Raw genomic sequence first — 14,260 nt, 5'->3', positions numbered from 1 at the left:
CGCCGCCGCTGCCACTTCTGTCACGGCTGCCACGCCGCCCCGCCTGCCTCCCAGCACCGCGGCTCCCGCACCCGCCGGGGACGTGCCCCGCAGCAGCCCCGGCCGCACCAGCACCGCCGAGCCGGCCGCCGGCCACAGCAGCGGAGGCAAGGACGCTCGCCCGCCCCGTGGGCTGGGAGACAGCACAGGTAGGGTGTGCCGGGGGCCAGGGAGGTGGCGGGGACATCGGGAGGGCTGGCCGGTCCTGGAACAGAGAGTTCACCGCGCCACGAATGTCCGGATGGCAGCGCTGCCTGGGACAGGAGTTAGTGTGACATTAAAGCGCTCGGAGGAGAACGCAGTGCTGATTATCGCTTTTATCCGAGGCGTTTTCCAGCCACTTGCTGTGTTTTCCCATTACAGCCTCTATCCACAGCCCATCTCCCGTAATCGCGCTGAGCGCCACGCTCGGCGCAGCGATGCCTTCCCCCAGTGTCGGCTGCTGCGTGGACATGGATGGGAAAGCTGCTTCCCATTTATTGCAAATTATATTTGTTATTGCTGATATTAAACCGTGGGATACCGGTGGATAGTTTACAGAATTTACTCACTGTGCATCGACTGCTTTGAGCCCACTGCGATTTTCTAGTCGAAATGAAAAGGAATTTTATGGCCTAATCTTAATCCCAATTAATTTATCCAGCCTGCCTTTCTTGGCAGAAAGAGGCGATGCAACCAGGATGTTGTTCCTGACTTACAGGAGTTATTTATAAGCCAAAAAATGACTCCCAGCCTACACACCTTTTACAAAATGCTGGAATTGGCTGGATAGATCAGTGAAGGAGTATCGATAAGGGCTGAGGCTTTCGCTGCTCTCTGCACGATGAGAGCATCAGCCTGGTCTCCCCAGGCCTGCCATGGTCAGTGCCTCTGGCCTGAGTAGCATCATCCAGTCCAGGCAGGTGAGGACAAGTGGACTTGTTGCCATCAGCCAGCTGCAGGAGCCCCTCTGCCTGCACCAGCTGTGGGAGGATGGCTCCTGGCATGTGTTGGGGCTCTGGGACTTACTGGTGTGGGCTGCCTTGATTAGGCGAAGTTGGGTTGACAGTGATGCCACCCACCCGCCGGTGCCACCACTGCGATCTTGCATGGCCATGGAACAACGGGAGCTGCAGCCCCAGCAGCTCCCAGGGGGCCAGCTGCTTTAATCTGCAGGCTTTAGCTCTCATTAGGGGCTTTCTCCAGGATCGGAGTTTTTACTAATTAACTTCTCTTCAAGCAGTGAATGTGATAAACTCCTTCTCGGGTCTAAAGGCCCTGTTTGATCCCAGCTCGTCCACCCTCAGTTGAAAAGCTCTTGAGCTCCAGATCCTCTTTTCCTTCCAGTGCTGGGGAAGAAGAGCACCCAAGAGAGCTCTCGGTATGCTCCCAGTGGGAGCTCCATGCCCCTGCTGTGCCTCAGGACAGCATTTTGGGAGCGAGCAGCCGACACTCTCAAAGCAGGGTCTGTGCCCGTGCCAGTTTTGCTGGTGTGGCGCCTGTGTGAATCCGTGCAGCTTCCCAACCCTGCTCCACTCTGTTATATAAGCTGTAGCGGCTGGAAGTGTTTGTTCTCTGCTGGGAAAAACATATGGCTACAAATGAGGATGAGGTAACTTGCCTGTACGGTTTATTTGCCTCAGCAAGCATTGCCAGTCCCTTTCCGGTGAGGTGCCTTGACGGGAGCCCACGGCAGGCACAGTGCTGTTCTTGCTGCCTGTGATCCCTCGGCTGTCCCTGGCACATGTCTGAAGGATCAGGATGGAACCACCTGTGTGTGGCACCCACTGGAGCTGGGGTCACTCTGGGAGCTGGCAGAGCTGTCCCAGGGCTCCTGGAGCCACAGAGTCCCCTGTGCTCAATTCCGTCAGAGCAGGTGGCTGCTGTTGTCCTGCTGCCCCCATGTTCCTCCTGTGCTGTGTCCTTGCACCCCTCCGTGCTTTGCCTCTGGCTCCCTGGTGATTCTGTGGGACCATGGGGTCCTTGGGGTGCACATGGGGTGGTAAAAAGAACCACTTCAGCAGAGGCAGCAGTGCTCACTGAGATGAGCAATGGGAGCAGCTCTGCTCTGTCAGATGTTCCTCTCGCCCCCCTTCCTCCTCGCTGAGAAGCGAGAGAAAAAAGCCAGAAACAATGCCTCTGTGAGTCGCTGACAGCAAAAACAAGCTTAAAAAAATTCCTCTGGAATAGGAATTACTCGGCTCACAGGTAGGAGAGGCAGCAGAGGAGTGATGGCAGGGTAATGCTTGGGATGAGAGCAGAGGATGGCGCGTGCCCTGGCCCGGTGGGTGCTGCCGCGGGGGTTCAGGTGACCTGCGGCTCAGGTGTTCCTGTCCTGGTGCCACCCCTGTCGCACAGCACAGCGCTGCTGGCATCAGCTGGGCATGCAAGATGTTCACCCAGGCGTAGTTTATGCTTGTGCTTTTCAAAAATGTGCTTCCTTCTTCAGGGCTGTCATAATCATTTTGCTCTGGAGCAGGGGAAGGAGGAATAATTAAAATTCCAGCATGCTGTAAGTGGGGAGGGCTGTGAGGAGCTTTCACCGGGCACTCTCCACGTGGGCTGGGCTCCTCCACCAAGGCACAACATCCCTGGGTCCCGCTGCCTCAGCCAAAGCAGAGAAGAGTGGAATGAATCAGAGCTGTCAGAGCAAGGCAGGAATTGCACTTGCTGGTTTGTCCGAGGCTCCTTTCAAGAGCTTTAGGATAAAGCCGTCTTTAATTAAACCTTTAAGTGCTTTATAAGGCAGAAAACTCCATGTGCTGTCTGCTGCTCTTAGTGGTATTTGATGGCTGGTCACGGCACATTTGGCACTGCACTCTGTGAGCTTGTGGCAGAGCTGAGGCTCAGGGACACCCCTTCGCCAGGGCTGGGGTTCTCCTGGAGGGAAGGTGGGGGCCATGTGGGTGTTGGCAGCTGGATCTGAGCTGGTGGTGGCCCCAAGCCACTCACTGCTCTCTCCCCACCGCCAGCCAGCGTGTTGGGAATAAATAATAACAGAGGCGTTGCTTCCCCCTGATGATGACCCTGCCTCCAGAAAGAGGGTGCAGTAGGGGGGTGCTGGAGGCAAGGAGATAGTGGATGCAAAAGGCTTCAAAGGAATTAATTAAAGATAAAATGTGTTTAAAAGAAAACCCTGGGCAGTGAGGATGGAGCTGCCTCTTTGATCCACCGTGCTGAGGCATGGGGAGGTGCCGCAGCTGGGGGACGGAGAGGAGGTGAAGGAGCTGGTTGGTGTCTCCTGGGCTGGCAGCACCAGTTACCCTTCCTGGGAGCTGCCCAAAGGATTCCTTGTAGGGCCGTGCATCAGCTGCAGTTCTCCTGGGGCGTGGAGGATGACGGTAGAAGCAAGGAAGGAGCGTTGCCATCAGCTGAGCTCTCCCTGCGAGGGAGACGGGACACTCCCGGGATGCATGGATGGCGAACGTGCCTGTGCACGTCCTCCCACGTGTGTCTCAGTGAGCCAGAAACTCTTCTCTGCTGCTCTCCAAGTATTTATTGCTCAGTGATACTTGCTGTAACACCTGAGAAGATAAGTCCCAGTGTCTTTAGCATAAGCCTCCAGGATCTTCCTTCTTGGCAAAAGCACTTTGCAGCAGCAGCAGCAGAGGGAGGATGTTTTCCTTCTTTCATCAGTCCAGCTCAAAATACCAGGATGTTACCAGGAACCTTGATGGGTTTTTTGCTGAAAAGCTACCTTTTCACCTCAGGATGACTAACACTCCCTGGGCTGGGTTTCAGAGACATCACTGATTTACCAGGTGGAAAACCAAGCAGCTTTGCTGACCCCAACTTTGCCAGCAAGAAGGTGTTGAGAAGAGCAGACCTGAGGCGGTTTGTGGTGAGGTGGATTGGGCAGCAAAGGAACTGGCTGTGTACTGTAACAAGGCTTTTCAACAAGGCTTCTGCTATGTCTCCTCCCTTGTATCAGCCCCTTGTGGCTTCTGTAAATTATTTTCCTTACAAGCTATTAACCAGCAGTAGGTTCATGTTACGGCCAAATCTGGCTGATCCCCCCTGGGAAAGGCCAGCGGTGGCAGCAGGGAGGCCACACCACGCTCCTGATTGAATTGTTCTGTCCGCAAGCAGCTTTATCAGGGGATGAAGCTTTTGGGGCTCAGATGTGATTTCTGATGGCTGGAAAAGTCGTAAAGCCTCTTGAGTCCAGCCGCTTTGCCCCAGCTTCTCCACAATGCTCAGGAGGAGGCACTGACATCCTGGTGCTCGGGGCACATGAGAACAGAGGAAGGGACAACGTGGCAGGGATGAGGATGGAATGCTGAGGAGAGGGAGATCCACACAGCATTTGTGTGGTTAGAGGCTGGGGGTAGCCATATCTGGCCCATAAGAGTAACTCCAGTTTTCTTCCTTTCAAATGAAATAGAGTTGTTTTCTCCTTTTTCTAATTTTATGCAGCTTCAAGGCCTTGACGAGGGTCTTCAAAGAGTTGCAGCTCGTAGCTGTTTTTATTGGGAAAATGAAAAATACAGGCTCCCTAACCAGAGCTGTTGAAATAAAGGCCTTGGGGGATAGAGGTTCTCTTTGTTTTTAATTAAGAGCTTATATCTCCTGTTCTCTGCCATTGCACGCTCCTGCAGTAGCAAGACATTAGTCTCAAATGGATTTTCTCATGGAATTAATTCCATTGATGCAGAGCTGTCCGGGAGCCGTTTCAAAAGGTGGCTAGAAAGGCCAAACCTCAGCACTTTCATCTCAGCAGCAAATATATGGTCTTTAAAATAACAGATTAAAAAAAAAAGCCCTGGCATTGGCTTGCTCTGAGAAGATTGGGGTTTTGCCCGGGATGTGGGGAATCGGGAGCTGGGTTGTGCTGCCTGCTGGGATTCTGTGGCCCCTCTTCCCCCACCGGGGGGATTAGAGGCCCCAGTGAGAGCAGAGACGGATGGCATGAGAGTGGAAAAACCCAGAGATATTTCAGCATTTCCGAGGGTTCAGAGAGCGCCTTTGAAGAGCTTTCCCTCCTGGCAGGCGGCAACGTGGAATTCTGCTGCACTAGCAGAAGCGCAGAGGCTTGGACACACTTTCGGCTCCATTAAATACTTCTCCTGTAATTACCCTCCAGTTAAATGGTCACTGCGTCAAATTGCCTGGTAAAAGCCTTGGCAGGGGGAGCCCTCGCCGGGCCCTCGCAGGGCTGAGGCGTTCGCAGGTGCGGGGGCCGGTGCTGGGTGTCCCTCCCTGCTCTGCCCTCCCTCCAGCTCCCTGTTTCCATGGTTAATAACGTGTGATTACGTGGCTGCCGGCTTCTTGTGACCCACTGGGATCTGAGCTTTTGCCGTGCAGATGAGCAAACAAAACCCAAGCACTGCAATCCCTGCTCCCACGGTCTCTCTCTGGGGGCACAGGCTCTCAGGGGGAGTTATGCCTGTGCCAGGCAGCTTCCTACACTGGAGGAGGAGGATTTTGCTCTATGAGCTATTGGTTTTATCTTCCAAATCCCCTTCCTCCATCCAATTGGGCTTCAAGGACTGTGTCTAAAATACTGCTTTGCCCTTGGCATCATCTCTCTCCATCTCCACTCACTCCCCAGGTTGCTTTATGTCCCTTACAGGGCATTCCCCTCTGAAGGGGTGTCCTACCCATTAACCTCACCCCTCATAGATTGGATATTTGCTTGATCTTGCTCCTAATGGCCCTACATTCTTTGAAGTCCTAGAGGAAAAGATTTGCTATACTTGTAAATCAGGAATAAAGACCTGGTAGTGTTTATTGCAGCAGGTATTGCTATAGGGCTTCCCAGGGAACCATCACGGGACACCTGTCAGGTCCCTTCCCTGTGTTCATCACCACCATTGAAACAAAGATCTCCTGTCCTCCTGAAATCCCCCTGGCTTCTGGTGCAGAATTAATACATGATGCAAAGGAACTTTGCTGTGCCGGTACATATGGCAACTTATGTGTGTGATGGAGTCTAAAATTATCCAGCCTTTCTTAAAATCCATGTGTCCTGCTCCGAGGAGCTGCCATCCTTCCCAGTGCTCAGCCACCTGCAATCTGTTCTGCCTGTGCCTTTCCCATTACGTAAATGCAAGGATTAATTGCATCATTAGGTTCTCCCGCGGCCCTGCCGCCACTGCCTCAGCTCCCAGTGTTGATGAAGGTCTCGTCCCCGACTCCACTTCTGTTTTCAAAGGAATCGGGCACTGGGCTGGTTTGATTTTATTTTTAGAGTCTTTCCTTTTATCTTTTTCAGCAGCGTCCCACTGGGAGCTGCTCCAAGACTGCCGTGCAGGATGCGGCCGGGCTGGCTGCTGCCAGGGTGGGCGTCACTCCTGCCCTGGCACGCGTGGGCGTGAGCTGCCACCGCGCTCCTCGCGCCCGTCGGGACATGCTCCCATCGTCACACCCTCTGGGAGCTCATAGCATGGGGCCAGAAGTCTTTCTCCAGGCCTCACCTTCAGGAGCTGGGGTGCTAGTGGGACGTGGGGAGCCTCCCATGTGGCATTTTCCCTGTGAATGCCCCTGGGAGATGAAACCCAGAGGTGGAGCAGCTGAGGAGTGAGCTCTGGCTCTGGATGCAATTGGCTGCTGTCCACCCTACCAGCACGTGGGCCACAAGTGAATCCTTCCCCACGAGCAGTGGCTGCCCCAGTGCTGCCCAGTGGCCCCTAGGCAGCCCCAGCTCCAGCTGAGCCGTGGCCCTGGCACTGACGCCGTCCTTGCCACAGACACATACAGATATATATATAAAACTGCTTATTTTCCTGTCATTCTTAGACTTATTTATTTATTAAAACTACCATCCATCAGGAGCTGCAACATCTGTTTGTGAAAAATAGCACATCCTTGGGCTGCAGCCAGAAAAAATCATTTCATTATGAAATTGCAACTGTAAGGCAGCACAAAATCACAAACATAGTGTACAGCGAGCTGCTTTTGTTTCCAAACTGCTCATTAGGAATGATCCACGAGCCAAAATGATACCCCGTGGAAGGTGAAGAGGGGGAAATGAGCCCACCCGACCTGCAAAGCGAGCAGCCGTCAGTGCTGTAATTATTATCCCTGGTGAATCCCACACCCGGTGCAAGGCTGCGCTCGTCTCCCTTTCTGTCCCAGAGGGGAGACGTCTTCACTTCTCTTCCGTTCTTCGTGCCTAATTCGGGCTGACAAGGAACATACTTGAGAGGATAGGAAATGAGGAGCCTGGCTTACAGATTATTTTGTGTAAGGCAGGAGAGAGGATTGCGGCACCACTGCCGGGGGCTGTGTGTGGCCCTGCGCTGGGGAGGGCTGGGAGTGGGTAGTGGGGGGCTGTGTGGGCAGGGGGGCTCTGCTGGGGTCCCCTCAGTTCCCATCCCCACTGTCTCTTTTCTTCTGTCTGCAGGTCTGGCAGTTCATCAGATAATCACTATTACCGTGTCCCTCATCATGGTCATAGCTGCGCTGATAACAACTCTTGTCTTAAAAAATTGGTAAGGTCCCTCCTGCTCTGCTTGGCTTGGGGGGCGGTGTGGGATGGGGACAGGGTGGGGACAGAGGTGCCCATCCCGTTGCAGCTGCCAAAGCCCATGGCACCTGCCAGGATAGTTTGGGAAAGGCATTGCAGGAGGAAGTGGGGGACTTATACCAAAACCTCCAAAGGAGGTTGGTGCACCAGGGTTCAACTGTGACCCCGCAGTTTCCCCACCTCATACCCCCTGACTGGTGGCTTTGGGGACCAGCACGTGGCTGGGATTGGGTGGACAAGTCTCGTGGGACACGTGCACATTGCCACTCGGGGGCTGAGTGCCTCAGCACGGTGCCACCTGGAGAGGTCAGAGCCGTGTGTTGGGCCACAGCGGGTGTTCCCAGGATCTGCGTGGTGATGGCAGCAGATCCTCCACAGCCTTCCCTCAGGAGCTTTGATCCTGCTCCTAAACGCCCTGCCTGGCTTGGCAAGAAGCATCTGCATCTCCTGCCCTTCCCTGGGACCCCAGGGATGGAAGGGCACCTTCGAAGCCCCTCAGGCACCATGTGAAGTGTGCCCCAACCCCCAGGGCGCTGCTGTGCTCCTCCAGCTTCATTTGCTCCCGTTTATTCTCTCAGCATGGCTGGGCGTATGGCAAAATAGGTTAGCTTTCGCTCCGGGCGCTCCTCACTTTACCTATTTTCCCAGGGAAACTGGCCTACTTTGAGGTCAGCGTTGCTGGCGTAGCGACACGGCTGCAGCATGGGGCCAGGGGAGAGCGGCCGTGCAGCTCTGCCGGTGGCTCTTCCCTCTGGCCTGGCCGAGCTCTGCGAGCAAATTGATTCCTGCAGCCAGAGGCAGTTACAACACCGGGTTGATGAGGAACCTGCTGGCTAACTGGGATGAGAGGAGAAGCCCTTTTCAGGGCTATGGAGGCATCCTCATCTTGGCAAAGCCATTATGTGGCATAGGAGCCGACCAAAAGTGCTGAGGTTCTGGCCCCGCAGCTGAACTTGCTTTGGGGAGCAGCCAGTGACACTCCCTCCTGTAGCTCAAGTGGGATTTAATTCACTAAACTTCCCTGGTTACCACGCTGTTTCAGTGAAAGAGCAGGGAAAATAGTTTATAAAACACTTGTGGGATTTGTCTCCAGTCGCAGCAGTGAGCGGTACGAGTCATTGATCCGGCTGACCACAGCTTGGCAGAACAGCTCAGTAACTGCTGCTGAAGCCAAAAAGGGGAAAAAATAAATCCAGTGATCGGTGTAGAATAGAAATGCTTTACAGTAAGTGAAATTGAGAAATCACCAGAGAAAATCCTTGGCAGGGGAATGTGGGCAGCACCCAGGTGTGTCCCAGGTGAAGAAACAGTACCTGGGAGTTTGCTCAGCTGTAACCAAACTGCCTTGGTTCATTGGGTGACCCCGGGCCACGTGCAGGTGCTCCGTGGCAGGGCTGACCCACATCACACGCTCTGGCCCCGTCCCCAGCAGGGACACAGTCGCCGTCCCTGTCCTTCGGCTGGCGTTTGTCCCCCTCGAGCAGGACGGGTGAGCGATGGCTGCGTGCCAAGCCAGCGTCCTTCTTGTCACTGCTCCTCCTGCACACGTGCCGTGGGGAGACAGCAGTTGGTTTAGGGCTGTCTCTTTCAGTTGCATCAGCCCAGCGGAGCTGGCAGTGCCCTGCAGCTGGCAGATGCTGCCAGCCCAGCCAGCACCACTCCCGGAGAGCCCCACGCTCCTGTCCCCAGGGGTGCCCCTGCACAGACAGTGCCAGCATCCCCAGCTCCCACCGCCCTCGGAGCTGCCACCTCCCAAAACTCCGGCATTCTGCAAGGCGCTGTCAATCCCATCTGGAAAAAGAGGCATCTTAATTAAATCAGTGTCTAGACCCTGAAATAGGACCAAGCTGATTGAGGGCGGCTCCTGTGAGCTGGGGTTCTCCTCGTCTCTGACGTACTGAGCCAGAAGTGTTGTGCAGCCACGAGATCCTGATGAAGCCTCCGGAGCTGGAGGAGCCCCCGGAGAGCAGGGCTGCCCTGCCAGCCATCCCTCTGCTGTGTCACACCAGGTCCTGAGCTCATTTATCCTGAGAAGTTCCAACCTGTTGGTGTCTCCCAAATGGAAAGGGTTTCACTTCATTGTTCTCACCTACATATTTTCACTTAAGAAAAGGCTTTTGCTTCCTGCAGGTACAAATGTGTGACTCATTAAGTCATTCCTCTGATGGGAAAAAGCTTGTGTCTAAAATGTAAATTTGATTCTAAAAAAAAAGCACTGAGACAAATGACTGCTTGTGGCTGATCTTTCCAATTCTGAATTGGAATTGGAATTTTCGAATTCTAATCTAGTATTGAGCACTCTGTAATGACTGGTTGGTCAGGTGAGTTCCCTTGCCAAGTTTCAGGGGTACACTGTGCCTCCCATCCTTTCTGCTTTGGCCTTTCAGGCCATAACAGACTTATAAAAATCATGGTGGGCAACTTTGTACACAGACTGACAGTGGGATGGGACAAGGGGGATGGCTTTCAACTAAAGGGAAGACTTAGATTAGCTCTTAGGGGAAATTTCTTCCCTGTGAGGGTGGTGAGGTCCTGGCACAGGCTGCCCAGAAAAGCTGTGGCTGCCCCATCCCTGGAAGTGTCCATGGCCAAGTTGGACAGGGCTTGCAATAACCTGATCTAGTGAAAGGTGTCTCTGCCCATGGCAGGGGGATGGAACTGTAGGGTTTTTAAGGTCCCTTCCAACCCAGACCATCCCATGATTGTCTGATTCTCTCTCCCCCTCTCCCAGCTGCGCACAGAGCGGACGCCCGCGGCGCAACAGCCACCAACGCAAGCTGGACCAGCAGGAGGAGAGCTGCCAGAACCTGACTGACTTCGCCCCCGCCCGCGTGCCCAGCGCCCTCGACATCTTCACCGCCTACAATGAGACGCTGCAGTGCTCCCACGAGTGCGTCCGGACCCCCGTGCCCGTCTATGCAGAGGACACGTTGCACTCGCCCGGGGATTATAAAACGACCTTCAATGGAAACAGGTGAGGTGGGCACTGTGGTTTCCCAGTGGGTGGGGAGCACCATCCCGCTGTGGTGATGGGTCTCTGGTGCTCAGGGGTGATGTTGTGGGAGCATTTGGCAGAGCTGCCTTCCTCTTGGGTGCTCACCCACTCATATTTCGGTGTGGGACTGGCCCCCTGGGCCACCAGTCCTGGCTGGGAGGCTGGGTGGGTGCCTCAGCAGCCCCTGGCCCTGCAGGGCTGGGTGAGCTCAGCACCACACGGTGTTCAGTTCCCAGCTGCTGCTGCTGCTGCTGCTGCTGCTGCCAGCACATAAAATGCCACTGGATCCATTTTTCCAGCGCCTGTGCTGTCTCCTCAGTGGCATCGGCAAAGCTGCCGGGCTGCAAACAAGCGGGTGATTAATGGAGGAGCAGGCAGCAAGAGCCAAATGAACCATTTGGCTGCTGTGAAATAACGGCAGAGTGTTAACAAGGATCATCATTGGCAGCCAAGGGATATGGCCGTGCTCTGCCAGCCCCTTGGCTGCCCAGAGGGAGGGGATCAGGAGCGATGGGGCTGGGACCAATGTTTCCCACACCACAGGCTGTCTCCAGAGCGCTTTCACTTGGTGCCGGTGTGGTTTCACCATATGGTAAATGTGTGCCCCCACCAAAGGTAGAGGGGAAGCCAGGCAGAGAGTTTTGATGGAAAAAATGAGCAGCTGATGCTTCAGGCAGCCTCAAGGAATCACAACATGTGTGGCAGCCGCAGCCCATGTCTGCCTGCCCCAAGGACAGGCCTGGAGCCAAAAGCTTCATTGATGCCTGTTCAGTCAGCATCTCTTGTGCGTGTGCAGGGTTCTGCTCGTCTGCATTTTCCAGGGTTTCTTCAGATCTCAGAAGGTGAAGAACTGGCAGGGATTGTCACACCATTTTTTTGGGTGTCCACAAGCCTTGGTTTGATATGAACTCCAGCCAGGTGATAGAGTGTGTCTGTGTTCTGGCTGGCAGAGAACATGGCTTTTCCACCGTCCAGGGATGCTTTTTGGGACCCTCTATCTCAGAGCACTTCCAGGCAGCCTGGTGAACCCAGGCCCACTCAAAGCATCACTCTAGAGAGATACAAAAAGCTGATTGTGCAGCAGGCCACGCTGGCTTGCACTGTGTGTTACGTACCAGCGTGTACAAGCCCCTCTTTCTGCTCACCGCAGACCCTCTTCTTCTGACCGGCATCTTATTCCCGTGGCCTTTGTGTCTGAGAAATGGTTTGAAATCTCCTGCTGACTGGCCGAAGCCTGTTTGACTTCTGGGGGCAGGGCAGACGCCAGCGGGCTGTTTCCTGGTACGTACCGCGCTCCCTGCGTCCATCCCGCATCCATCCTGTGCTCCCACTGTTCCCATCTTACCCTGCCTGGTGCCATCCTCCCATCTGCACTTCCTTCAGTGTGACTGGACATATTTCATGCCGTGGATGGGGCACTGGGAGCCAAATGACTTTTCCAGGGAGGTTAATTGCAGACAGGCCCTCACAAACAGGCAGGGACTGGGATGGACAAGGACTCAAAAGCAAAGGGTCCCTGGGGCAGCCTTGAACTTCAGCCTGATCCCATGGTTCCAGCCCACCTCTAAAACCTCAACAAGCCACAGTAATTTCTGTGCTGGGAAATGTCCTGATCTGTAATTAACCTCTGGTGGCATGATGGACAGCCCGCCTCGTCAGAGCACCACCCGTCCAGCATGCACGCTCCACCAGTATCTGAAAGCTCATTTGGTGATGTTTGCTGTCATGAATACTTCCATGCTCACTGCAAGGGCACTGGGGTCCTCCTCCTCCCCCACCTCCCCTCCTTCTCCTGCTGCTGCTATGCAAAGCCAACCCTTCGAGCACAGTCCCCAGCAGCCAGTCACACCTGGGTTGTTGCTGTGACTGAAGGAGTGCAGTGATGGTCTGGTTGCAAGAGTACAATCTGGGGATTTTCTTCTCTTTTGTTGAGATGGCCTGAGCATTTCCACCTACTTGTGTTGCTTTTGAAGGTGGTACAGCTGATAGCAGTGGCAGGAAAAGTCTGTGTGTGCCAGCTCATCCTGGGCAGTGGTGCCCGCTCAAGGCACGTGCTCAGGTGAATTAATTGCTCTGTCCCAAGTCCCTGCTGTAATGAATCATATATTCAGTGTAAATGAAATTTCCAGCCTTCCCTGGCTGCAGCTCACTTGGAATAGCCTGTTTAACATTATGCACAGCTATTGAACACAGAAATATAATTAGATTAGAATGGAAGGGAATAAAAAGTTAATGGTCTCGGCCGTGCTGGGGCTGGCGGTGTCTAGACAGGGCAGGTGAGGTGTGTGCCAGCACAGTGGGGAAGAGAGCAGGGATTCATCTGGCATGTCCCCACTGCCCCCCCAGAGCCTCTTCTGGCTGCAGCAGCTTCACTGGTGAAGGTGAAAGGCTCTCACTCCCCATCCACTGATAGCCTCGTGTTTTTTCTCTCACTCTATTGTTGTGGCCACTGTTTCAGGAGACAGAGGGCAAAGGAACACAGGCAGGAGAATGATCACGGAGGATTTGCAGGGAACACTAGCCTCAGCAATAGCCCACAGAGCCTTTTCCACCCTCAGTTTTGTAGTTTGGGATGTCTTTCCATTGGCTTAAAGTGAATGAAAAAGAAATAACACATAAAGCAAGCCAGCTTCACTCAATGCCATCTACAGCTCTCCATGCCTCAGGAAGGGGGAAGGAAGGAGCAGCTTGAAGCATTGTAGGAATCCTGTGTGGATCCCACTGTTCCTGCCCCAGGTCCTGTGAAACCCTGGGCAAAAGACTGTGCCCTGGTCACCTCCATAGATTTCTTTAAATAGCCTGAAGCCGTTCCATTACGCCTTATTAAATCCTTGAAATTCTCATTGACCCGTTTTCATGGAATCCATAAAATGCACATTGATGCGCTCTGGAAAAATCTATCCAGCTCGTACCTGGAGCATTAGCTCTGTAATGGCACTTCAATTACAGATGCAATTCTGGAAGCTGCTGTTTGGTTTCATTAACGATAACAAAATGAGATTGATCCCAAACCTGTTCTACCTGTTCTCTGCATGTTCACTCTGCATAGGTGTGTTTGCACCAGGGTGTTTCTGGGACACACTTACATAAGTGGTGGTGTCCCAGTGGAAACCAGGTGCCGACGGGAAATCCCTCAGGTGAAATGAGCATTCCAAGTTTCATGTGTCACTGTGGAAGGTGCAGATGGCATTGAGATGAGCTCCCTGCTAGGCTGTCCCTGCCACCGTGGTTGCCTTGTGCTGTCACCAGCTGCCAAGTGCCAGAGGAGCAGTGGGATGGAGGGAAGCAGAGGAGTGGAGGCATGGAGGATCCCTCTCCAGCTCTTGTTTCTAGGGGAGAGGCTGGTGGAAAAGGAGATGCAGCTGCTAGGGCTGCACCGCTTCCGGGGGAATAAGTGTTTCCTGGCTGGCATCCACAGCCACAGCAAGGTCACCTGAAGGGGACAGTTGCTGTTGACCCACTGCACTACAGCAGAGGAGAGGGATGCTCTGGAGCATGTGCAGCTTTTTGGCTGGAGGGGCTACATGCAGCTTTCTCCTCACAGCCCCTTTCTCCTAGTGTTTTACAGATTTTAATTGACAGTACTTCACAGCTCTGAGCTGTCTCGTTGGCACGCTAGTGCTCTTGATGGTGTGGGGCCAGAGCTGGAGGCACAAGGCAGGTGGCATGTCCCAGGACAGGAATGGCACAACAGAGGTGCTGCAGGTGTTTTGTTGAGATGACCACAGAAAACCAAGGTGGGATTTAATATGAACTTGACAGTCCATCAGCCTGGTGTG

At 54.0% G+C, this 14,260-nt stretch overlaps 1 protein-coding gene across 1 annotated transcript in view; it reads left to right on the top strand.

Moving 5' to 3' along the window:
* AJAP1 (adherens junctions associated protein 1) overlaps positions 1–14,260 on the top strand; it is a 37,448-nt gene that overhangs the window by 16,486 nt on the left and 6,702 nt on the right. Inside the window, exons 3-6 of the mRNA XM_015648023.1 lie at positions 1–188; positions 7,364–7,451; positions 10,218–10,460; positions 11,632–11,762. Of these exons, the coding sequence (XP_015503509.1) occupies positions 1–188; positions 7,364–7,451; positions 10,218–10,460; positions 11,632–11,704 (592 nt within the window). The 3' untranslated portion in view covers positions 11,705–11,762. The remainder of the gene's footprint in view (positions 189–7,363; positions 7,452–10,217; positions 10,461–11,631; positions 11,763–14,260) is intronic.

This window comes from Parus major, chromosome 21 (assembly GCF_001522545.3).
Source record: "Parus major isolate Abel chromosome 21, Parus_major1.1, whole genome shotgun sequence".
Classification (NCBI taxonomy): domain Eukaryota; kingdom Metazoa; phylum Chordata; class Aves; order Passeriformes; family Paridae; genus Parus; species Parus major.
Note: the sequence above shows the minus strand (reverse complement) of the source record. Positions and strands in the feature narration are given on the sequence as shown.